At 34.2% G+C, this 27,165-nt stretch overlaps 1 protein-coding gene and 1 long non-coding RNA gene across 2 annotated transcripts in view; both read right to left on the bottom strand.

Annotated features, from left to right (window-relative positions):
* LOC127855433 (potassium voltage-gated channel subfamily H member 6-like) overlaps window positions 1-27,165 on the bottom strand; it is a 110,815-nt gene that overhangs the window by 83,439 nt on the left and 211 nt on the right. The window contains exon 1 of the mRNA XM_052391014.1: window positions 26,984-27,165. This exon is cut by the window's right edge and continues 211 nt beyond it. Within this exon, the coding sequence (XP_052246974.1) occupies window positions 26,984-27,059 (76 nt within the window). The 5' untranslated portion in view covers window positions 27,060-27,165. The remainder of the gene's footprint in view (window positions 1-26,983) is intronic.
* On the bottom strand, window positions 71-16,500 carry LOC127855437 (uncharacterized). Its single transcript, XR_008037529.1, has 3 exons — window positions 16,275-16,500; window positions 15,969-16,114; window positions 71-159 (listed from the first exon to the last, which is right to left on the bottom strand). It is a non-coding gene; the product is annotated as an uncharacterized LOC127855437 (long non-coding RNA).

Below are 27,165 nucleotides of genomic sequence, written 5' to 3'. Positions count from 1 at the left end.
TGAAAAGCATAATGTACTGTTATACGTTTATTCATAAAATATATCTGAAATTTTGCTGAATATTAAAAGCAAACAAGATGTGTTTGTGAAACACAATGTCCCCCTATATGATGTTTGACCTTGTAGGATGACCTTGACCTTGTGAAGGATGACCTTGACCTTGACCTTTCACCACTCAAAATGTGCAGCTTCATGAGATACACATGCATGCCAAATATCAAGTTGCTATCTTCAATATTGCAAAAGTATTTATAAAATAAGCGATTTGGGCCACATATATATGACCTATGACCGTGAAGGATGACCTTGACCTTCACCTTTTACCACTCAAAATGTGCAGCTCCATGAGATACACATGCATGCCAAATATCAAGTTCCTATCTTCAATATTGCAAAAGTATTCATCAAATGAGCGATTTTGGCCACATATATTTGACCTCTGACCTTGAAGGATGACCTTGACCTTGACCTTTCACCACTCAAAATGTGCAGCTTCATGAGATACACATGCATGCCAAATATGAAGATGCTATCTTCAATATAGCAAAAGTTATTGCAAAATGTTAAAGTTGGCGCAAACAGACCAACAGACAGACCAACAGACCAACAGACAGGGCAAAAACAATATGTCCCCCACTACTATAGTGGGGGACATAAAAATAGCAAGCTAATTTAACAGCATTTTAGGTGACAAATTTTTTAATTTTTCAAGAATCTATTTTACTGTATACCATAGAATCTTTGTATTGTTAAATTTCTTATTTAGATTAAATAATTCTGTTATACAAACACTACAAAGTAAAAACTTTCAGTTTTGATAGATTTAAACATAAGGGTTTTTTATTCAAACACAATTTTTATTAGCTGTAACAGCAATATGAAGTTGTAAATTTGTATGGCAAAACTGGAGTTTCATTCTTGTGCAAAAAATAAACATTTACAAAGGATACAGTGAACTCAGACTCTGAAAGGTCTCTAAATAACCCTTAACCACTTAGATACGTATTTTGACGCATAGTCCCTTCGAAAATTAAATATATTTAAAGACCTTTCTTACTACATTCAAGTTTTTAAGGCGTCATTTCCAACCCTAATATACTGATGAGCAGCAAACAGCATAAAACCTGAACAGACTGCGAGTTTCTCACGGGCTGTTCTGGTTTTATGCTGTTTGCACATAGCCATTTTCACTTTGCTTCTGAGTGAAAAAGGGTTTATCTTTTGTATTAATGTATCAATCAAAATAACTAACTCAATTATTATATACATATACAATGTTATTCTGATATATACACAATTTGTAACCATTAAACATTTACATAATGTACCCATTCATTCATGTTTAACATGCACTGAATTCAATAGCAGAATATTCCACTTAATATGCACATCTTAACACAATGGGACTGCAGGCTACACATGAATAGTTGCCAAGGGACTGCAGGCTACACATGAATAGTTGCCATGAGACTGCAGGCTACACATGAATAGTTGCCATGAGACTGCAGGCTACACATGAATAGTTGCCATGGGACTGCAGGCTACACATGAATAGTTGCCATGGGACTGCAGGCTACACATGAATAGTTGCCATGAGACTGCAGGCTACACATGAATAGTTGCCATGAGACTAAAGGCTACACATGAATAGTTGCCATGGGACTGCAGGCTACACATGAATAGTTGCCATGGGACTGCAGGCTACACATGAATAGTTGCCATGAGACTGCAGGCTACACATGAATAGTTGCCATGAGACTGCAGGCTACACATGAATAGTTGCCATGGGACTGCAGGTTACACATGAATAGTTGCCATGAGACTGCAGGCTACACATGAATAGTTGCCATGAGACTGCAGGCTACACATGAATAGTTGCCATGAGACTGCAAGCTACACATGAATAGTCGCCATGAGACTGCAGGCTACACATGAATAGTTGCCATAAAGGATTAACACTTTCCCCATCAGAAGCCCAGTAAAAATGGCTTTTCAACCTGAGCATAAAACCAGAACAGCCTGCAAGTAACTCACAGTCTGTCCATGTTTTATGCTGTTTGCTGCTCATCAGTATCAGTAGGTTTCAAATGAAGCCTTTAAAACTTGATTCTTAAGTAGTTTTTAAATTTAATTAGATTTTCTGAGGGACTACAATACAATAAAATGCATTTATAAGGGGTGAAGGGTTAATACTTGCAATAGATGTTTGCTTCTTTAGCCTAAAACCACTACTATAAAGATATGACAAGAGGGTCAACAATTCATTTCACAGACTGGTAATATTATAACATATTATCTGCCATTAAGGATTAAAACTTCCAACAGAATTTTGTTTTAATAGCCTTGCAACACTACATATAAGATATGACAAGCAAATCCATATGCACAATGGTATAATTATCACATTTTTATGTATTAATAATTAATACATGATATTTTATGTATTCAATTTAGAAATTGTTCTGTTTGCATAAAGATAATTAGTTCTCCTGAGTTGAGAGGACTCCATGAGCTTTGTTGAAAGATCCATGGGAAGAACAGACAATGGTGTAGCAATAAGAGACTGTAAAGAATATTGTATTGATATCATACACCAATCCAATCAATACAATCAAACTATTAATCAAAGTCTATTAAACATCCTCTGATGAGATGCAGAAAGCACACATTAATGGCAGCTTAGTTATTAATATGAAAACAAGGGACCACATTGGCCCATAGTGCTCACCTTATCAGTGCTAATAAAGTCCTTAATTACCTTTTTGCAAGATGTTTCAAAAACATTACCTAGCAAGATTTACTCAAAAGCACAGAATACAAAGATAACAATGAAGACAATTGTCGTTATTAATTTGTTTATGTTTTGAGCAGTGATAATTTTGCTCCTTGACTTAAACTTTTGCTAACAAAACCACACATTCTCATAACAGGGACTTAAAACACTTGAATGCATTCAATTCAAACAAGCAAATACAACCCCTGTCTCAGAAAAACGTAAAAATATAAATCAAAATTGTAAAAATTATTAAGCATTTGTAATTCTAATTATTGATAATTAAGCATAGGGTGTATATGATATGGATACAAGGTTTTAACTAACTTAATTATAACATCAAAGCCTTGCATGGTGTAGTGACAGCAAGAAGGCCTTTGAATCTATAGATCCTAATTTTGATTCCTAGCACAGCCACAGTATAATTCTAATTATTTTCCTTTGCATTATCATCAACCCTTTACCACTTAGATATAATTATACATATTTTGATACATTTGAAGTCCCATAGAAAAGGTAAGTTATAATTTGTACAAGCTTGCCACAAGCTTGAAAGCTTGTGTAAGCTTTTTTGGATGCAAGCTTGCACAAGCTTTAAGCGGCCCATCCACACACAATATCATTGTCAATTTTATTGACAAATAATATCGGCAGAACATTTTTTGCCCTCAAGTGTACACATATTTTGTTCATTTGTAATTCGGTCATCATTCAAACAAGAAAGAAAATTGACAATGCATCAATAAATACCGTAAATCTACGAATATAATACGCACTTTTTTACCTGCCTATTTTTTCTTCAAGTAGGGGGTGTGTAAGTTTAAAGCAGAACAAAATTTTTCCTGTGCAAATTTTCAACTTAATCGCTGTTATTCGCTTCACGGCAGCCATTTTGAACTACACCATTACATCAAAGGGGTGCAACAGGGCTCGCGCTGTCGTTCGCCATTTGAGTCATTTGCGAAAATATTGAGAATTAGGCTCAATAAAAATCTTATTTGTGAAAATGCGAAAATCTAGTAAATTTTCATTGAAAACATCAGCCATTTATATCGGACTGGTTTTCTATATTTGTCTCTTTGTTTTAATGAAAGTGTTCGCAATTCGAACAGTAAACAAAACCCGGTCTGTACCAGATTATGAGACATCGCTTGATCTTATTGTTATTGAAGTGCGCATGGTAGATGGCCAATCAACATTGAGCTTGCTTACACATGAAATGACGTTGTTGTATGAAACGTGAGAACGGGAGGTGCTATCGGATAATATTGGGTCATTCATGCGCAGACACTTTATACTTTGAATACATAGTTAATATCGTCGTCTGCCTACAAAATAGCGGACGCAAAGTCGTATAAAGAGATTAGCAAATGAAAAAAAACAACTGACAACACCCGTAAATAAATATTTCTTAGCTGACCACTATTTATCTTTCTACCGCATATTTACCATATCTGATGTAAAGAGTGGTAATTAAATAATTAGTTTTATGATGCTAATAGAGTCTATTATAGCTAAAGAGACTTCAGCGTACAGTTTATAGTATTGACATACCTGTATGCTGAAGCCAACCCTGTATAGACAGTCAACCAGAGTCGTAACATATTTATGTCACACTATAAATCAAAGAAAAATCATTTTCTTGGATACATTTCTACATATATTGGTGAATGAATATAAATTACTGCATCGGGCAATACATTAAGGTTCAAATGTTTCAAATGCATCTTACAATAGATAAAAATAACTCTCATCAGTCTGAAATTCACAATTTTGACGCCCTTATCGCTTTGTCATGTGACAAGTTTTTATTTGGATACTTTCGGATCGACCTTGACATTTAAAGCTGAAATTGTAAACATCACTTTCGTTTTCTGAAATCTATTATTTGTGATTAACAACTTGCTACTGGTGGATTATAAGACTGATTTCAGTGTGAATCAGGTAGTTTTAAATAATATTTAACTTGAGTTTGTATTTACAGTACAATTTGTCTACAAAACAAGCCAGAATAATCTAAAATACCGCGAAATGTCATTCTGAATTTGAAAACACTTGAGCACATTGTATGTTACTAAAAATTGAAATAACATCACATGACCGTGAAATCTCGGGAGATTTGCATTTCAAGAAAGTCTGTCACATTGTTGTTTTTCTTGATATGTAAGAGCAGAATATATAAATTTTAAATGTTTAAGATAGTATTTTGTGAAAGAATGTATCAGTTAAATGTGAAAAATGTCAATCTTTCCGATCAAGTGGTTGATTTAGGCCAATAACTGCATTTAAAAGCTGTTTTGGACCGGTCTTTGTTAACTGTCAACTTTTCGGGAATTTCTGGTTGACTTCCCTAATGGGGTTGGTCCATAATAATTATATATATTAGTCGCGCCAGTAAAAAATTATAAAAAGCGACATTTAAAGTTGTGGTAGCCAGAACTAAGTCTATTACACCTGTCTGCCGATTGCCGAATTAAACTGAAAGGTGATAATTAATTAATTTGTTTTTTACTCCCAAACTAGCCTTAATGACAGCAGCGTATTTTAATTGAAGAAATCATGAAAAACACGAGCTGTTTAATTGTATTTTAAGTTATATTAAAGTATCGAGTAACACTTAGGAAAAGTAATTCATCTAGACAACTTTAAAAACGGAAGTAACCATTTTGTCTTCTTATTACTTTATTATTATTATAATTATTATCGTCCCCAATATTGTCAAATTGAATTATATGTGAAAACAAAAAACAGCGTCTCTGCTTCTTTCTTTTGAAATTATGACTGCTTGACCCGGATGTCAGCAAGGGGCCCGTGTGTTATCGGTAACAATCAATGGTAATATAAACAATAGACAGAGATATGTATTATGCAACTGTCATAACAACAAAAACAGATAGTTGACAACACCAAATTGATTTGCTATTTTCACAACACAAAAATATATTGACACATTTTTTCGGAAATGGACGATTTCGGACACTGATTATTTTTAGTGCGTATTTTACTTGGATTTTCAATTTTTACCGATAAATTTTGACCAAACTCGGGGGTGCGTATTATGCACGAGGGCGTATTATATTCTTGGATTTACGGTATTTGAGTTCTCTGATTTTCTTCAATACATTGACGGTGTCTTTAATATCATCCATTCAATATCAATTTTATTGTCAATCTTCATTATTGACAATTAAATTGACAATGATATTGTGTGTGGATGGGCCGCTTTAAAGTTAATGTGGACAATTTCAAAGTATATATAGTGCATGTCAGCTGAAAATTAGTAAAAAAGGTTCACCTTCATCCAGACTACAAAGTGTACATTGCTCAAGGTCAACTTTCATAAGTACGGCATGTTGGAGCCAATAATCCATACAATTTGACTTTGCTGAATGTCCGTTCCAGCAGGGAACAACTTGCAAAGTCCAGCGCCAAAGGGTCAAGGAAGGACCATAATACTTTAATATCAACAACATGTTTCCCTAGAGTTGCCGCACTGGCTGTGAAATGTTTTGTGTTAACTCTTTCAGTGCTGGAACCGAATTTTGAAGGCCTTTGCAAACAGTTTGGATCCAGATGAGACACCACAGAATGTGGCGTCTCATCAGGATCCAAACTGTTTGCTATTGTGATAGTATTCTTTGAAAAAAATCTTAGATAATGCTAATTTTAGAAATTCAGCAGACGATGTTTTAGCAGACGACAAATTTCCCAGCATGCAAAGGGTTAAATGCACCCAAGAAAGACAATGGCAAACCCTGCCAGTCTGATTCAGCTTACATGGACAAAATCAACAGTATATGTGCAACTGCTAGATTAGGACACTAACTCTTTGAATGTTCAAATGTGTCAATTTTGTAGATATGTATATACTTTAATATATAAACTGTGAATATAAATTGTTAATTTGGCCTCTTTTCTTTTTTCAGATTGGAAGGTTGTATACAAACTTGAAAGTACTATTTTATAGAAACCTGCAAGCTTGTGTTACCATGTGGCAAGCTTGCAAATAAGAATCATCAGCAAGCTTGTGCAAGCTTGCTGCGTCAGGTTCCAATTCTCAGCTTGTTGCAAGCTTCATATGCAAGCTTGAAGCAATCATGTAAAAAAAGCTTGCGATTTTGGTTTGGGTTTTAACAGAAACCAAAGGGACATAACTCTGGTGGCTCAAGTTTGCTTACTACTGAAATCTGATATGTTCATACATAAACGTTGTCAAGATTGTCAAAACATCATGGGTGTTTATATTCAATACAACAATATGCATGCACAATGTGTCTTTAACGTCTACACCTTATTTTGATGGCATGTTTCAATCAAGTAATGTAGAAGTAGTTGCCTCAAACTAACAACAATTTTTATGGCCGCGTGACTTATAAGATCAATGGTTTATAACTGCACATGAAAATTGTGTCTTTCATTTTCTACACTTTTTAGTGATGACATTTTTTCAAGATTCAATCCAATCGCTAGAAAAATATGGAAGTACTTTACCCCACAAATGTATAGCATTTTATGTGGATCAATTAATGGACCAACTGACTCCAATTTACCACCCTCACACACTTTATTTGGTTAGCAAGGGAAGAATTATAGACAGCTAAAAAGATGCTTGCGGGATTCTCTTACACCAAAAGACCAATAAATAAGCTGCGTTCTGGGGAAATTTGGCTTAATAGATATGTGTTAAGTGTAACGTCACAGTCAGTACAGGCTTAAATCAGGAACACAACTTTCCTCTTTTATGTGTCTATTTTTTTAAGAAAGTCTCTTTTTCAAGAAATTCCAGTGTAGGTGGAAAGTGTTGTCCCTGATTAGCCTGTGCAAACTCAACAGCCTAATCTTGGATGACACTTTACGCACATGCAATAAGCTCAGTTGTCCCAGAACAAGGCTAAAATGAACATAGATTGCTCTAACATAGATTGCTCTGTCTTTCTGTTTGTCCATAGATTGCTCTGTCTTTCTGTTTGTCCTTTTAGTTTGTTGGTCCAAAGATTCATATTACACTGTAACTCCAATATAACGCGCTCCTTTATAACGCTGAATCCAATATAACGCGGGGGGTGCTTGGATCCCATTTTTTCTCCAACCTTCCATTTGATTTCGATTCAAATCCGTATTATGCAACTTCATGTATTTTCAGACAATTCAAAGATGGCGGCAATCACATGTTGATTACTTTATTCAACCGTCTGTTGAACCGATTATAATCGCCTCGAGGTTAAACAACACCGACAGCTAATTGGTGTTAATCTGTTGTGTAATGTCAATAAAGGTGTGAAAAACTCGCGTGTCAGTGTTTATTACATGTATTCCTCATCAGAGCGGTTCAGTGCGATAATTTCCATAAGTTAAGTGCAAGCGGGATAGTTATACAATTAAAGTAATTCAAAATGATTAAAACATTCTTACTTTGTTATGGTTGCAGTTTGACTATATTAAATGAGCGGCTGTGAAATATACTGCCCACTGTATAAAACAAATTTTTGTTTCATTTCATTATTATTCTAGTATTATGTAATTTAATCTTTAAGTTCGTGTATAAGAAATAAAATAATGCAGACGATTTATTTACATGCGAACGCAGTGTACCGGTAATTGTTAACAGAGTTTCACTTTCATTTTCGCGCGGTATCAGAAAGTCCCCGGGAAACACGTTTTTTGCATGCGTATGACGCAATAAAACAATTTTTGTACATGAATCGTATTGCATTCAATCTAAATTTAAAGTCGCTCGTCCAATGAAAGCTCTGCCCCATAATGCACTGTACTCTAAACACTTCTGAAAATGGCATATATGTGTACGGTTGTGTTTACGAATTTCTTAAACATATATCGTCATTAATGTTCAAGACTATTATTTTTTAAGTGATGTTGCAATTTTATTGGATTATCGGATAAATGTGCACATAAGAAAAGCGGTATGTATACTGTTATCGATACGATTCGGTTTATATGCATGTATTTGCGTCAACACAGCATGGCAATATACATGACCTATATTATAGGCTATTCTATACCTGTTTTTTTATAGCGCCCTGCAGAAAATGAGCTCAAAACTTATAACGCGGATCCGTTATAACGCTGTTTTGCGGCTTGGACCCCATTGGCCGCGTTATATTGGAGTTACAGTGTAATAAGTTGATAGAACATTACTGTGCTGCTCAAAGATGGAATTAGGCGGGTTTGTCCCAGACTAGCATAAACAATATAATTGTGATTCAAATCAGTATTAATATTAATTAAACAACATTTTAATGGTTTAAGGAACAGAGACATGGAATCTGTTAATCAAAATTTCAACTGAATTTTACTCATTATATACAAAGTCAAAAGTGAATTTGGGCCATGCTCTGTGAAAAGGGGGTTTAATAAATGTACGTAAAGTGTCATCCCAGATTAGCCATTGCTGTCCACACAGGCTAATCAGGGACAACACCACCTAAACTTGGCTTTTGCTAAGAAGAGACTTTCTTGAAATGAAAACTATCATAAAAGCGGAAAGTGTCATCCCTGATTAGCTTGTGTGGACTTCACATGCTAATCTGGGATGACACTTTACGTACATGCATTAAACCCTATTTTCACAGAGCACGACCCATTCAAATGAGATCCCCGTGGTTCAACTGATACATGCCAATATCATTTTACAATCAAAATGTCAGATACATCATATCATGATTAAAGTAAAACTGTTCATATATATAATTCTCCACCTGTGTACCAGTTATTCAAAGTAAAGTTATCCTTGAATAAGTAATTGAAAATAAAATGTTTCATAAATAATGCCCAGATCAAACAATCAAGTTTAGTGATCTCCTGTGTTCATGGTGGAATTTCATGAAGCAGCAACCCATGATTTTTCCTTTCTTACCCCGGCGAAATGTTGTTCATGATTTCATGAACACTTCAAGCCAATTAAGAACTGTTCATGAACGGTTCTGAAAAAGTTCCTTAGCTTGGTTCATGAACTTTTGGACGTGAACTGTTCTTAAGACATGTTCATGAACTGTTTATGAATTATTGTTGAACATTTCAAAGTTCATGAACAGTTCTTCATCTAACCATAAATACTTAGTGATGAACATTTCATGCACAAGTATTTCTAATGACTTTTCTGAGACAGACTTTAAGGATCCATCATGAATAATTCATGAATTCCTTTGTGCTAGATGTTTCATACATATTTTTGAAAGTAATATTGAAATGTCTAGCATACAAATCTTGTAGATTTGTGAAACCTGTGAAGTTAGTATGAATATGCATAGTAGTTTCACCACTGTAAGTTAGAGTTCTTGACCTGTTCTAGAGAATTTTAAGAACATTTGTAAAAGAACAGTTCAAGAACTGCCTTCAGGAACACTTCAATAACTTTTTAAGGACCTTTCCTGTTCTTGAATTATTCTTAAACTATTCTTGAACACTTTTTTGAACAACATGTTTCCTTCTGATGTTCTTAAACAGGTCTACACAATGTTTTTGAACGTATGATGGACTTTTTAAGAATCCAATATGTTCTTAAAAGGATCTGTCATTGTTCTTGGAAGACTTAAAAGACAAGTTTAAGAATGTTTTAAGGACATCTTATTTCAAGAACAGTTTAAGATGATATCAAGAACTCAATGTACTTTGCATTGCTGTTTTTACAAAGAAAGAATATTGTGTGCACAGGAAGTTGAAACGGAAGGCACATGGTTTATGTTATATTTGAAAATGTAAGTCTTTAATAAATTACCGGCTGAACTGATCAGCCATTGGTTCCATTTCAAGTTCTTTGGCACTGTAAGTGTAACCATTTCAGGGAAACCATTGATTAGTAAATGATTCTTGAACTGAAAATGAGACTATTCATAATCTTTTCAATACATGAATTATTCATGAACATATAGTGCAAAGTTGTATTATGAAATTTAAAGAGTATTATCAAACCACTTGTATCTCAGTTATTAGTGTTATATTTAAATTATTGTTATATGTTGCTATCAATATGTTAAGTGCTAATACAAGACTTGTTTCTTCTTACCCTGACCTGTTTGTTGAGCTTTAGTAACACTTATGATAACCTTTGCATAAATTGACAAATTCTTGTTCATGAATAGTTCATGAACACTTCATGCCACCTCAGCTCATGAACTCTTGAAGAACTATGGTTCATGAACTATTCACTTACAGTTCGTGAACAGAAAATGAGCCATTGAAAAATACAAGGAAAATGTTCATGAACTGTTCGTGAACAGCAAAACCCTGAAGAATTTTTCAAGAATTGTGTTGTTCATGAACTGTTCAAGAACACTTCATGCCAATGATGTTCATGAATAGTACATGAACATTTCATGCCATAATGGTTCAAGAATAGTTCATGAACACTTCATGCCACACGGGTTCAAGAATAGTTCATGAACACTTCATGCCATTAGGTTTCAAGAATATTTCATGAACACTTCATGCCATTAGTGTTCATGAACAGTTCATGAACTAAAATTTCAAGAACTTTTCACAGACGTGGCTCATTTTCTGTTCACGAACTATTCGTGAACAATTCATGAACTCAGTTCACGAACAGTTCATGAACTGTTCACGAATTATTCGTGAACTGCAGAACAACATTTCGCAGGGGAAAGATCGATCAAGTTGATGCTTCAACTTCTTGTGCTTTTTATATCAATTGTTTGATGTTCTTGGCAATTTCTTATATTACAGGAGGGTAATTAGCACTTCATGAAGGCAAAATGATTGCTTAAAAACTACATCAAGTTGCAACTTATAAAGCTGCTTAACTTTCCAAATTGGTGATGGATTTTTTTTTTGTAATCTGTCGATGACTTAATCTCTGCTGAAAACACATCACTTTCTAGATTTCTGCAAAAGGTGGTACCAGTCATTGCTGTGTGTACAGGATTTATGATATATGAGCCGTGCTATGCGAAAAGGGGGTTTAATAGATGTGCGTAAAGCAGTCCGCACAGGCTAATCAGGGACGACACTTTCCGCTTATATGATATTTTCTGTTTCAAGGAAGTCTATCCTTAGCAAAAAACAGGTTTATAAGGAAAGTGTTGTCCCTGACTAGCCTCTGCTTCGGACTGCACAGGCTAATCTGGGACAACATTTTACGCACATGCATTAAACCCCTTTTCACAGAGCATGCCCCATATTTAAGGTATTAAAAATGTGTGACAGTGACAATCCTGAGGTATAATCTTTCTTTAACTTTTACATAAAGGTATAAGTTAAAAAGCACTTAATCTTTGATCTTGTTGCACCAAAGAACATCTTAAACTGTCTGGATAACTGTTCTATCTATTCCAGTATTCCAGGCACCTGTTTTTTTTTACATTCCTTATCATGTACAGAATTACCTTATTATCTTCAATTATGTGGTATGACGTAACCATGTTTATTTCTTCTAGAAAAACTGCGATATCAAACAATTTATAAGCCTACAATTTCTTAACATTATGGCTGCACACATTGATCTCAGAGTAAGATCTGATATTGCAAAAAGTTCAAGGTGTTGCTAAGAAAAAAAACACACACTAACTATATATATATATATATATATATATATATATATATATATATATATATATATATATATATATATATATATATTATGTAGATTGATTTTAAGTCGGAACTTCCCTCAAAATGATATAAAATATCACAAGGTTTATGAAAATGTCATGGAAGAGAGCTTTTAATACTAAAAGTATAGAGAGAAAATTACAGAAATACATTCAAAACATGAAACATTAACAGTCTTATTTAATAAAATCTTCTAAATAAAGTCTATTTTAAGTTTGATTTCTTATTTCAAATAAGGCTTTAAAGGAAGAGACCTCCTTGAAATCAAAGTACTGACAGTACTTGATATAAAAGCATCAATTTAAGTTTATCTACATCTCCACAATTGTTTATGACGGGTACACAAATTTTGGGTAGGAAAAAAAATGGGTACGAAAATTTTAGGTACAAAAATTATGCAAAAAAAAAATTGGGTATGAAACAAAATTTGGTTAAAAAAAAAATTGGGTTGGGAAAAAAAAATGGGTACGAATTTTTTTTTGGGTATGAGCAAAAATTTGGGTAGATAAAACATTGGGTACGAAAAAAATTGGGTACTAAAAATGTAGGGTACGAAAAAAAAATTGGGGGTCTGGGGAAGTAGTACCCGTGGGGAACTTGATCCATTCAGCAAAAATGGGAGGCGAGTTACATGCTCGATCAAATATATCAAGAAATATCTTTAAAAAGATATTCGACGTGTATTTTCTGTACCACTTATCTTTAAAAAAAACGTTTTGTTACAGTAAAACGTTTGTGGGTTATAACATTACATTTACGCATATATTCAATACCTAACATGCTCTTTATAATTACACCATGCTCTTTAATTTCACATGTATATCATACCAAACTTTATATTTGGTTGTTTCCTTTCCTATTTTAGTTAATGATGCTATGTCAACGGACTTGATTTCACATGCCCATGTGCATGAACATATAATTTTTCTCTTTTGATTATTGTTTTTTTTTTCTCTAATTCAATAAGCTTTGGCATGTTTGTTCGTTAAGTACGGCAATAATTTCATGATGATTCCCGAAAGTAGGTATGAGCACATAGTCATAACAGCACTTGAATACGCGAGTTCGCCCATGAACACATGATAAGGTTAATTAAATCTCCGCGATATGACTTAATATGTGTTTAAAACAGCAAACAATATCCAACAAACGAATGAATTATCAAACATAGTATGTGCACTGATGTGGCTCTGTAATTTCTGTTTGAAAAGTTTATTAAATATGCAAAAAGAGAAAGCACGCATAAGAGCGAGTTTCGCAGATATCATACGGCTATTATGCTGTTTATATACCATAGTCGCTACAACGTTTACAAATGGCAGGTTCGAAATAATTCATTTTCTTTACACTCACAATCGCATTGAAAGTTAATAATATACGTTTTAATTCGCAATGTATTTACTGAATCACGACAAATGTCAAATACAATACAGAAAATGCATAGTTGTTTCATTGATCTATAAACATTATAATGGATTGAATATAACTGATTTAAAATTAACATTTTCAAACTATTATTAAATCTTTTGCCCAGAATTATGCTGTCCTATTTATAGCTGAGCTTCCTATACCTTTATCAATGATAATCAGGGAGGTATGCCAATTAGAAAAATCGAGCTATCTCAATCGGACTGGCTCGGTCTTTTACATAGGTCGCCATTGTTAAGAATTTGTTCATGGTATGATAACTTAGAAGAGCTGCTTCGCAGCATCGTCAATAAAAAATTCAATTAAAACTGAAAGTTTCATCCCTGATTAGCATGTACTTAACATTCATGCATTAACCCTTTCAGTGCTGGAACCGAATTTTGAAGGCCTTTGCAAACAGTTTGGATCCTGATGAGACGCCACGTTCTGTGAAGTCTCATCAGGATTCAAACTGTTTTGCTACTCTTTGAAAAAAATCGAAGAAAATGCTAATTTTAGAATTTCAGCAGACAACATTTTAGCAGACCACAAATTTCCCAGCATGCAAAGGGTTAAGCCCATTGTTACCAGACCAAGACTCATATCACTTCAATCCTGTTGTGAAGCTGCATGTACAAACTACTATTGTAGATGATAGGTCAGATATGGAGGCAGCTGCCCTGTACAACACTGGCTCACCAAGAAAATACAAATAACTGTTGGGCATATAACTGCTGTTACTGTAACACACATTTCTATATCTGATATACAATCTGTTTCTTGCTTAACCCATTTATGCCTTGTGGACTCTACCATCCTTCTAAATTGGATCAATTTATTTCCAAAATAAGAATGTCTAGTATATTTATTTCTATATTTAGAATATTTCTTACAGTTCCTTTAAGCAAACAGCGCAGACCCTGATGAGACACCGCATCATGCGTCGTCTCATCTGGGTCTACGCTGTTTGCCAAGGCCTTTTTTCTAGACGCTATGCATAACTGGATTAACCTTTCCAATGATGTACATGACAATTACTAGAGGAAACAGAGGATAGTTTATTTTTACAGTTAAACCAGTCTTTCTAGGGGTTCAATTATTCAAGTTTTTTCAGAATGCAGTAAGTTTTTAATATAAAATAATATTATTATGTTAATTTTTTTAAATACAGTTGAAACCCAGTCACTGGAACTGGCATGGCCTAAACTCTCCTGGAAGCACCGATTTTTATTGCTTTATATTCAAATAATTTTTTCGGATTGCTTGAATACGCGAGGGTCAAATTATCAGATGGCTTGAACTGTTTTCACAGATCCGGTAACAATTTTCACATGTCGTTTTAGTATATAATATTTTATTGACTGTATGCGTAACTTTTTAAAAAAATTGATGAATGAAAGTATTAAGTATTTATTTGGTTCTTATAAATTCAATAGCAGGTAGTAGTATGGAGTTTAGGCAGTATGAAAACTCTTCAACTGGTGTTGTAAATCTAATGCAGATTCATGTAAGTAAACCTAAGTTTATTAGAAATCGGTTGGCTCGAATGCCAGTTAGCTGGAACTTTTGCTGTTTGTCCCATTGTGTTGGAGCCATCTGGTTTCGACTGCATGAAAATAACAAAATGTTCTATAGTTTAAACTTTTAACATTCTCCATATTTGTATGATCAATTTTATAATAAAATGCATATTTTGTACAATTCATGACTGACATTAATACTCCGACATGATGACGTGTAAAAGTTATAATAAAGTTTATATAATGCGTGCGTGTGTAGCAATTATTATAGAAATGTTTTTAACATCTTAAAATAATATTGTTTACAAATTGCATATTTTAATATCATTTCGTAACAGCATAAAAAAGGTAGCGTAAAATGAAAACGACTTACCTGTTTTTTTTTAATTTTATTAATTGATGTAAGCATTAATTAGCTTCTTACATGTGGCCAAGTGTTATAAGCATCGTTATCATGTCACCAACGTCCTGGTATAATATATTTTATAATACATGTACCGGGTAATGCCTAGATGCAGCATTGCAATTTCACACTTAAATAATATTAAATTCTGAGTCTTTTCTTTTAAGACATGTTTCAAATATAAACAACAAGATGTGTTTGTGAAACACAATGTCCCCCTATATGATGTTTGACATTGTAGGATGACCTTGACCTTGTGAAGGATGACCTTGACCTTGACCTTTTACCACTCAAAATGTGCAGCTCCATGAGATACACATGCATGCCAAATGTCAAGTTGCTATCTTCAATATTGCAAAAGTATTCATAAAATAAGCGATTTGGGCCACATATATTTGACCTCTGACCTTGAAGGATGACCTTGACCTTGACCTTTCACCACTCAAAATGAGCAGCTCCATGAGATGCACATGCATGCCAAATATCAAGTTGCTATCTTCAATATTGCAAAAGAATTTTCATAAAATGAGCGATTTTGGCCACATATAATTGACCTCTGACCTTGAAGGATGACCTTGACCTTGACCTTTCACCACTCAAAATGTGCAGCTCCATGAGATACACATGCATGCCAAATATCAAGTTGCTATCTTCAATATTGCAAAAGTATTCATAAAATGAGCGATTTTGGCCACATATATTTGACCTCTGACCTTGAAGGATGACCTTGACCTTGACCTTTCACCACTCAAAATGTGCAGCTTCATGAGATACACATGCATGCCAAATATGAAGTTGCTATCTTCAATGTAGCAAAAATTATTGCAAAATGTTAAAGTTGGCGCAAACAGACAGACAGACCAACAGACCAACAGACCAACAGACAGACAGGGCAAAAAAATATATGTCCCCCACTACTATAGTGGGGGACATAAAAATAGAGATTACAAAAACACAGCTGATTTGGCTGTTTGATTTTGATAGGTTTTCAGATGTCAAAGGGTTCGGTTTAGACAGGTTTCAATGAATCATTATTATTGTTCTTATCATTATTACTATTATTATTGTTAGTATTATTGCTATTGTTAAAATTGTTGCTATAATGGTCATTATTATTATTATTTATTTATTATTAATCATCAATTATTATTATTATTATTATTATTACTATTATAACTGAAAATTATGATGATATTTTTTTATTATTGCATAAACTCTATCATGCCCTCTGGCGGGGTGCAGAAACTTGGCAAAAGGAGGGCTTGAAAGGGAGAAATCGTCTATTAACAAGGCGATTCACATGCCGTTCAAGCCCTGGTATGTGTTTTTCATTTTCATAAACTGGTCCGCGCGCAGTTAATTCCCATTTTTCATTGGATTCAATGAAGTTAATATGAACTTTGTTAATAACTCCAGCCTTTGACGACTTTCCAAGCATAAATGGGGAACTGAATAAGCACAAGTTTCCTCATGCATACAGGGATAAAGGAAATGAATATTTCAATCCACTTTTCAAATTATGCCATCTACACTCTCTTGACAACAGCTTTATTTATTGGCAACGTCAAAGAAGTTAAGATAATTTACTCAACACATTCAAAAGATTATGCTGTAAATTTAAGTGTTTATGTACATTCAACATTCCTGCTGTTTGCTTAAATTACTTCTGAGTGACAATATGTTGGCAGTATTAATTTTTAGAAAATTTAGTTGGCACGAAATAAGATAGACCTGTACGAAAGAAAACAACAATGAAAACAATGACTTATTTTGACGATATATTTATCCATCACGACCAGTAAATTCCAAAATAATTCCTCATTTCTTATTTTGCGCGGCTGCATTTCAACTTTGCATTAATCCACTGTTTAAACACATTTTAAATCGAAAACTGCCTATCCGAAGGTAAAGCCCTGTCATTTCTGATGATAACCAAGTGAGGCATATGTAAAACACAATATCAACTGTATGACGTCATATGAAATAATCATATTATTTTGTCGATATTGAATGAACAAGACATATGGTTTTCAATGTTATTTCAATTTATTTTGGTATTTGTGGTTTGTTTATGCAATAATAGCTAAAATACACACTCGGGCAGGAACAGATTTTTCGAGCACCCGCAGATGATCATGCCCTAAAAAACGTGTATTATCCCTATAAAAACATACCGAAGACAATATCAGTGGATGCAGACACAAAGAAGTAGTGGTATTTTTTTTTTAATGAAACATAAGAATGGCTATTATAATGCATGCTCACTATTGATTTCCATAGAAACCCACTGCAGGTCTTTATAGATAAATATGTTGTGGCAATAGATATGTATTTGTTCTTAACAAAATGACATACATACAGCACTGCGTGTTTCTATATAAATAATATTGTTTCATTTTAAGTGTCTCAGATAAATACCATAAATAAGCCCTTAAATAAATTAAGTAGGGAAGTAAAAGTACTGACAGAAAAAGAAGAAGTAGTAGAAGCAGTATCAGCAGCAGCAAAAGCAGCAGAAGCAACAGAAGAAAATGTAGTAGCAGTAGTAGTAGTAGTAGTAGTAGTAGTAGTAGTAGTAGTAGTAGTAGTAGTAGTAGTACATGTAGTAGTAGTAGTAGTAGTAGTAGTAGTAGTAGTAGTAGTAGTAGTAGTAGTAGTAGTAGCAGTAGCAGTATCAGTAGCGGTAGCGGCAGCGGCAGCGACAGCGGTAGAAGCAGCAGCAGCAGCAGTAGCAGTAGCTGAGTAGCAGTAGCATGAGTAGTAGTAGTAGTAGTAGTAGTAGTAGTAGTAGTAGTAGTAGTAGTAGTAGTAGAAGTAGTAGTAGTAGAAGATAAAGCGGTAGTAGAAGTAGTAGCAGCAGAAGCTGTAAAAGCAAAAGCAGTAGTAGTGGAAATAGTTGAAGTAGCAGTAGTAGTAGTAGTATTTTGTACATTAATATTGATTGATATTCCTGAAATGTAAAACTAAGAGTTCCTGACAATAAAGCCTTCGAGCACTGCATTTCCTCAAACAGCTTCAACAGGGATTCCATAAAAAAAATACCACAACGGATTCCACCATATCTTTATATTGGAACACATTTCTCATATGCAGACTCATATCTGTATAAGGTAAACATGGTGTGTTCACCCATGATCCATGGTACATGATTAAATCGGAAAATGGCGTGAAATATGGGACCAAGAAATCAGAGATGTTTTAAGACTTCTTTACGGCAAGAAACTTAGGAATAGAGATTTTGTGGTAAATTTTGAAACTTCTTAACACTGAGCATTTACAGGCTTACAGTACCCATTTAAAGTAACAAGGATTTCATTTTAAGCGTGATCCTGCTTTTTGATGCAAGCATTTTGCAATTTTGTAAATTTTGACTCTACCACTGAAACTACAGGTACCACTAACATGTACTAACATGTACTTAAAATTACACAAAATGCTCTTTTTGTTTAGTAATATACTAAAATTATACAAAGAAACATCTGTAGAGCAATGAATGAATATTCAAAAACAAAATATTTAGGACATCAGTATTTTGACCTCTGAACATTTAATTTGACTCCTGGTTTTCAAAAGCTACTGAAATCACTGAGTTTTTCAGATGGAACTTGAAATTCAGAATAATGTGACTTGAAAACATGAGCCGTGCACTGTGAAAAGAGGTTCAATGTGCGTAAAGTGTCATCCCAGATATGTGCAGTCTGCACAGGCTAATCCTGGACCACACTTTCCGCTGTCATGATATTTTTTGTTTACAGAAAGTCTCTTCTTAGCAAAAATCCAGTTTAGGCAGAAAGTGTTGTCCCTGAAAGTGTTGTCCCTGAAAGTGTTGTCCCTGAAAGTGTTGTCCCTGAAAGTGTTGTCCCTGAAAGTGTTGTCCCTGAAAGTGTTGTCCCTGAAAGTGTTGTCCCTGAATAGGCTGAGCAAACTGCATAGACTACTTAGGGACGACACTTTACGCACATGCATTAAACCTCCTTTTCACAGAGGGTGTCTCATTTGTTTTATCAAATGTTAAGACATTTCAATAATGTTAACCCATGCATTTTTTTACATCTGACATTAATACACATATCAAAAGCTTACACACAAGCCAGCAGACCTGCAATTGTAGAATTTGCATTACATTCAAGACTCCTTTATCATTTGCATTACATTCAAGACTCCTTTATCATTTGCATTACATTCAAGACTCCTTTATCATTTGCATCACATTCAAGACTCCTTTATCATTTGCATTACATTCAAGACTCCTTTATCATTTGCATTACATTCAAGACTCCTTTATCAATAAAAATTTCAATCTTAAAAGTATTTTCATTCATGAATTGAAAACAAATGGTTCCCACAAATTTCTCGACAATTGCACTGGCTGGAAGCCCTACATCATTCTCACCATTTCCCAATCAATTGTGCATCTATTCGGATTGGGAGGATGAAGAATCCTTTGTCTCGGATAAATAACCTGCTTACGAAAATTTGCATACATTTTGTTTCAGCTCAATATACCATTTCGAGAATTCAGCGTAACCTTGATGTATTTAGAAATATTTTTTGGATTCCATGGTCAGTCCTCGATACCTAAAGAAGCTTTATATTTTAGCAAACATAATGGGTGAATTTATGTTTACTTTAAGAACCCTGAACTGTGAAGGATTATTTAAAAAAATCTTAAATAAACAATTGAGAGCACAAATTGCCAAAAAATCTTACAAAAAACTATAACAACAAAAATTAACAGTTTAATTCAAATATCATAGCTATATTAAAATCGTGTTTCTTAAAGGAGTACATTAACAGTAAGAAACAGGTATCTTTTAAATCAAGAATGTCTCAGTAGTACATATATGCACTTCTAAGGCTGTTACTAAAAATCTCTATATTAAAATACAAACTTGAAAGAAAGCTTCAATGACAGTGGCCTATTTAGCACCCTATGCCCATAGGTAGAAGACCTTTGTTAAGCCCACACCCCATGCCCAGTGACTACTAGAACACCAGTGTCCAGTTGATTTCACTCGTTTAACCCTTTTAGCGCTGTAACCAAATTTTAAAGGATTTTGCAAACAGTTTGGATCCTGATCAGAAGCCACAAAACGTGGCGCCTGATCAGGATCCAAACTGTTTGTTATTCTGATAGTGCCCATGCAAAATGATGACCATGGAAGACCATGGTCATCATGGTTTTTGATGGTTGACTATGGTATTTGATTGTCAGCCATTAAAAACCATGGTGGAACATGATCAGGAACATGGTTGGCCATGGTCACAAAAAACATGGACCATGGTCTGCAATGGTGACCATTGTTAACCATGGCTGGCAATGGTGACAAAAGACAGACCATGGTTGGACATGGTCACAAAAAACATGGACCATGGTCAGCAATGGTGACAAAAGACAGACCATAGTAGGCCATGGTAAATTAAAACATGGACCATCATGATCAACAAATTTACTTTTATTTTCATTATAGTCCGTTCCCATGATGTTTAATGTTCATTTACATAAAATATGCAATAATGTTAATTGTTGTACATGTTTGTGTTCTTGATATCATCTTCAACTGTTCTTGAAATAAGATGGCCTTAAAACTTTTTATTAAACTGTGCTTTTAATTCTTCCAAGAACAATTAATATGATTGCATATTTTATGTAAATGACATTCAAATACCATGGTCAACCATCAAAAACCACGGTGACCATGGTCTACCATGGTCATCAATTCGCCTGGGTTGCATTGCTGTTTTTACAAAGGAAGAATATTGTGTGCACAGGAAGTTGCAACTGAATGAAGGCACATGGTTTATGTTATATTTGGAAATGTAAGTCTTAAATAAATTACCGGCTAAACTGATCAGCCATTGGTTTCATTTCAACTTCTTTGGCACTGTGTTCACTTATGTTTCCCAATTTTGCTACATGGTATCACTCTTTCCTCTGCTTTATGAATGTTTTTGTCATCAACATATCAGAAGCATAACCAATCATTTCATCATCATTAACTGTTCACCAACATGCCGATGAAGTGTCAGCAATTCTAATGATTTAATTACAATGTTGAATTTTATCTTTAAGTTCTTTCAGTAATTCAATGGCCCTGGACACATCCCTTTAGGACTATGAGCCTTTCCACACAAGTGTTCAACGCCAAAAAGTTAACTTAAGACCGTGGTGCCGTTTTACAAAAGGAAGGCCATATGACTATGGTCTACCATGGTAGACCATGGTTATATGACCATGGCAACCACGTTTTGTTAAATGGCACCATGGTCTTTGACCATGGTCATCATGACCATGGTATTTTGCCATGGTCAACCATGGTATTATACCATGGTCAACCATGGTCATAATGACCATGGCCAAAGACTGTGGTGCCATTTAACAAATGGTCATAATGACCATGGCCAAAGACTGTGGTGCCATTTAACAAAACATGGTCTGCCATGGTAAACCATGGTCATACCATGGTCATATGACCATGGTCAACCATGGTTTAGCCATGGTATACCATGGTCATATGGCCTTCATTTCGCATATGGTCTTTGAAAAAAAATGAAGGAAATGATGATTTTAGAAATGCAGCAGACACCAATTTAGCAGACTACAAATATCCCAGCATGCAAAGGGTTAAACTAGCCTACCAGTGCTAAGGTTGGCAAGATATATAATGTGACCATGTCCTTTTATAGTTATAGAATGTCATTATAATACCGTAATACCAACACGACATTATAAATCATTAGATAAAGAATTTAAGAAAAACATCCACTGTGGTCTGTATATTTACGTATTTAATTATTTCGTCTTGGTCTCATGGTGGCACTAAAAGTCGCAGGTCCTAGAGGCAGTTGCCTACTCGCCCAACTGGTAATCCAGGACTGTTCAATGAACATAATTATAGAATGTCTACTTCAAATGAGGGACTTTAAGACACAGTCTATAAATTCCAGTATAATGAGCTTCCTTGACACTCTCAGAAAGTAAGAAAGTCTCATTAGAGTTACATATCAGAGAACGGATGTATTTGAGATCCATTGAATTCTCTTCACAATCCAAGAATATTTCTTAGGAATAAATTAAACATACCAGAACACTTTTTGAAAATAATCAGAGTACAAACAACACAGACAAAGAACATAATTAAATATGCATACAATATGCTTCCGTTTCTTGAATTGCTTTGAACAAATCTTTACTTCATATTTCATATGGAGAATATTTAAAACCAGTAATACAAAAACTGCAGGTCTGAAAGATTTATTATCACTTTATTTAAATTTTTTGTCAGAAATGGTAGACATAAAGATGCTGAATGCTGCATTATCAAATGAAATTCTAGCTGTCTCTTTTATTTGATGTATTGCATCAAAGGTCTAGAAACAATAATAATATTCTGTTAAAAGAGGCAAAACTGTCAGTATTATTGACAGGATTAAGACCTTAATGTACTCATACATAAAACAGTGCATACAATTTCCATCTTTTAAAAGATTCATTTGTTTCCAATGATGTTGGCAAAATAAGGGTTTGTAGGTCAACTAAACTTTTATTTTTAAACTTTTGTTGTTAGCTAGTCCTAATATAAGAAGATGCAATGACATTGAGGCAATATCCCAAGTCTAGGAAAGAAAATTTTATTTAAAGTACTCATGTAAAAATTGCTTAAAAAATATTATCAAGTTAATGAACTTAAATAATACTGTATTAGGACGTGAATATGAAAATTTAATTATGATCATTTGCAAGTAAAAGGCAAAACATAAAGTAAATATATATTGCAGATGAATTTTATGGACTTTTTTTCACGTAAAAGGGGTTTGTGTCATATATTTATTATGCCAATGCACACAAATATTAGTTTATAAAGAACATTAGCTATATGTTTAACGGGTATTATGATACTTTAAACACGCTCAGAAACGCTTTACAAAAGCTTAACTAAATTAACACCTCTACACTGGTATTTACCCATGTTATGAAAACACTAACTCAAAATTTTGTCCACATGTATTTGACACGAATAGCTAGAAAATGGCAGACAGGTTGTTAGCAACCGGCGCGCAAAATTTATCGATTGCTGATTTGGCGATTGATATTTAGATACAATCTGATTAACAGTTGGTGAGATGTCCATTAGCATAGATCTATATGAGCCTCTGAGATGCAGGGCTTAATGCATGTGCCTAAAGTTTAATGCCATAAACATGTAAGCCTCACAGTACAGTCCAACATAAACATGTAAGCCTCACAGTACAGTCCAACATAAACATGTAAGCCTCACAGTACAGTCCAACATAAACATGTAAGCCTCACAGTACAGACACACATAAACATGTAAGCCTCACAGTACAGTCCAAAGGCTGGACAGGCTAATCAGGGACACATTTTACTTTTTAAAGGGGCCTTTTCATGTTTTGGTAAATTGACAAAAAGAAAAAAGAAAGTTTCATATTCACACGTTTTTTTGGAGTTATAATATTTTTTAGGAAACAGTAATACTGAACATTAACCATACGCTAAAATTTACATTATATGCATCTTTTGACGATTTCCAAACCTGAAAATTATAAAGAGATGCAACGCTAAACAATTAAATAATTTAATTGTCGTTATATTTTGTGATACTACAAGGATTGCTTATATAAAGTATAAATACATCACTCATTGTATGAGCACACATGGCTAAGTGGTCTAAGCGATAGACTTACTCCAGGGGTAAGTTGTTCGAGCCTAGTTGAGGTTTACTTTTTTTTCTTTCTTTAATTTTATTCTATTTTTTTTTAACTGGAGCTTTTTAGATCAAATTTTTACATTTATTTTAATGACAAACTTCAATGCATGCCATAATCTGTGAAAAGGCCCCTTTAAAAGAAGTTTCTTCTAAAGAAACATTTTGCTAAGGTGGAAAATGCTGTCCCTGATTAGCATGACCAGACTTCACAGGCTAATGTAGGACGTTACTTTATGCACCTTTATTAACACCTATTTTATCACAGCACGGCTGAAATGGAAGTAATATACTATGTTAAAAAATTACTCATGATATCCTGTATGCCTTTTTATAGTACCTGCACTATTGTACAAAAATACCAACAACCTGTTACAAAAATAACAATACAGTACTTTTTGCAATGTGTATAGAAGTACTTCACTTCTATCACATTAACCAATGAAAACAGGCGATGGCACCACGCAATTAGCACAGATCTAAATAGAAGTAATAAATCATGTAAAAAACACACTCTGCCTTTAAGCCTCTTATAAAACCAGCATTTCATAAGCCTAGAGATCATTGTATAAAAAAATATTGCTATTGCTAACATTAACCGCTTATAAAAAAAAAAGACAAAAAGGTTTCCACTTTATTCGCTGCCAACACTTGACTTGAAGTTGGAACTAAAATGGTTTCCAGCTTTCAATAGGGAACAATAAGAAGAGGTAATTATAGCTTACTGAGTACTTACTCCTATAAATATGAGGTCGATTTACATCGAAATCGGTAGATTACGTCTAATTATTTGGACTAACTGAGTACTACTGTGTAGTTAACATGCATTTTTTTGTGCTGGCAGGATTTTTCTGGAAACTAGCACAATTCAATCGCTGAATCTGATCTAGGTCTACAAAGCTTCAATAAGTTCATGCCACCTCCACTGCCAATTTGGTAAGATTTGTATGAATATCCGTATATTGACAAAACAAACATGTAAGTCATTATACTTACTCTATTGTTAAACAGAAACAGACACTGCCAAAAACACTAAACAAAGTAAGCATTACTTTGAAAGATGTGACAATTCAAATAATATCAGCTGTATTTTATTCGACTTATAATTGCCTAGCTATTCAGCAAATTATTACAATGCCCTATATTAAAAGTAATATTATACATTTTTGGCATAATTCAGTATGCATTAGATAAAATGAGCTATGGGAAAACCAAGCTAATGAGCTATGGGAAAACCAAGCTAATGAGCTATGGGAAAACCAAGCTAATGAGCTATGGGAAAACCAAGCTAAATTCATGTGCGAAAAGTGTTGTCGAAGATTAGCCAGTGCAATCTACACAGGTTAATTTTGGACAACACTTTCCAACTAGGCTGGATTTGTTTTCACAAAAGACACCACAAAAACTACATTAAAGAGGAAAATGACCCTGATAAGCCTGTACAGATTGTGCAGGCTCATCTATGATAATACTTTTTACACATATGCATTAAGCCCCATTCTCCCAGAATAAGACTCAATATCAAGCCGCTTGATGAAGTGGTTTGTGTTTAAATGTTTTAATAAGAGGTTTACATAAAGTCACCCTTCTTTTGTTGTACTTAAGTAAACACTCTCCCAAGAAAAACCAACATGGTCAAATCAAACGAGAAAATTGACTCGCAAACCTTACTTTTCATTGATTGTTCCAACATTGGGTTTCCTTACAGTGACAGGGACTGTATCTGACCAAACAGAGATTTTTTTATAGCAACATAAATACGGTTATGGTTGTCTGAATGGATCATGTGGGCTGCATACATAGCTCTTAAATGATTTGAGCTTGTACTAGCTAGTGTTTACAGTCCTTGAGGGTCAGTAGCTGGGTGTTATTACAACTATATAGATGTCAAATGCATACACTTTTCGTTGTTAACAGAACTTAAAGGGGCCTTTTTACAAATTTTGGGATGTTTTGAAGTTTGTCATTAAATGCTTTATATTGATAAATGTAAACATTAAATTTTAAAAGCTCCAGTAAAAAATTAAAAAAATAAAATTTAAAAAAGGAAAAAAAAAGTACTCCGCAGCAGGGCACGAACCAGTAACCCCCAGAATCCTGAAGTAAAAACGCATTAGCCAACTGAGCTACATGTATCCTGCCAAGCAAAGATAGGATGTGTATTTTATACGTTATATAAGCAATCTTCGTAGTTGCACAAATTTAAACGACAACAACAGAACTCTCCAAATTATTCAACCGTTTCGCGTAGAACGCTTTATAATTTTTAGGTTTTTAAATCGTCAAAAGATGCATATAATGGCTATATTGGACCATGGCAAATGTTCAGTAATACTGTTTCCTCACAAATATCACAACTAAACCGATAAATTTGCGAATCTGAAACAACTTTTTTCAATTTTGTCAATTTACCAAACCGTGAAAAGATCCCTTTAAATAGCGGATGTAAATTACGATAAACTCGAGATAAATACACAATCAGTATAAATGATTCTCGTCGTTGTCAAACATGTATGTTTAACAGTAGTTGGTGTAAAATCATGTATGAAGCGTTTCCATAGTTACTTACTCTGTCCGTCAAACTTGCGGATGATCGTGTCGATAAATATATTCGGCGGGGCCACATGACCCCTTCTGACGGGCATTTCCGGTCAGCGTCGCTCGTAACCCTTAGAGAGCAACTGGATCGTTCCGTAAGACGCAGGGTCAGTTTATATCACGAATACACATAACGCCCAAGAAAGCGGTACA

Source organism: Dreissena polymorpha, chromosome 13 (assembly GCF_020536995.1).
Source record: "Dreissena polymorpha isolate Duluth1 chromosome 13, UMN_Dpol_1.0, whole genome shotgun sequence".
Taxonomy (NCBI): domain Eukaryota; kingdom Metazoa; phylum Mollusca; class Bivalvia; order Myida; family Dreissenidae; genus Dreissena; species Dreissena polymorpha.
This window is presented reverse-complemented; position numbering and strand designations above follow the sequence as displayed.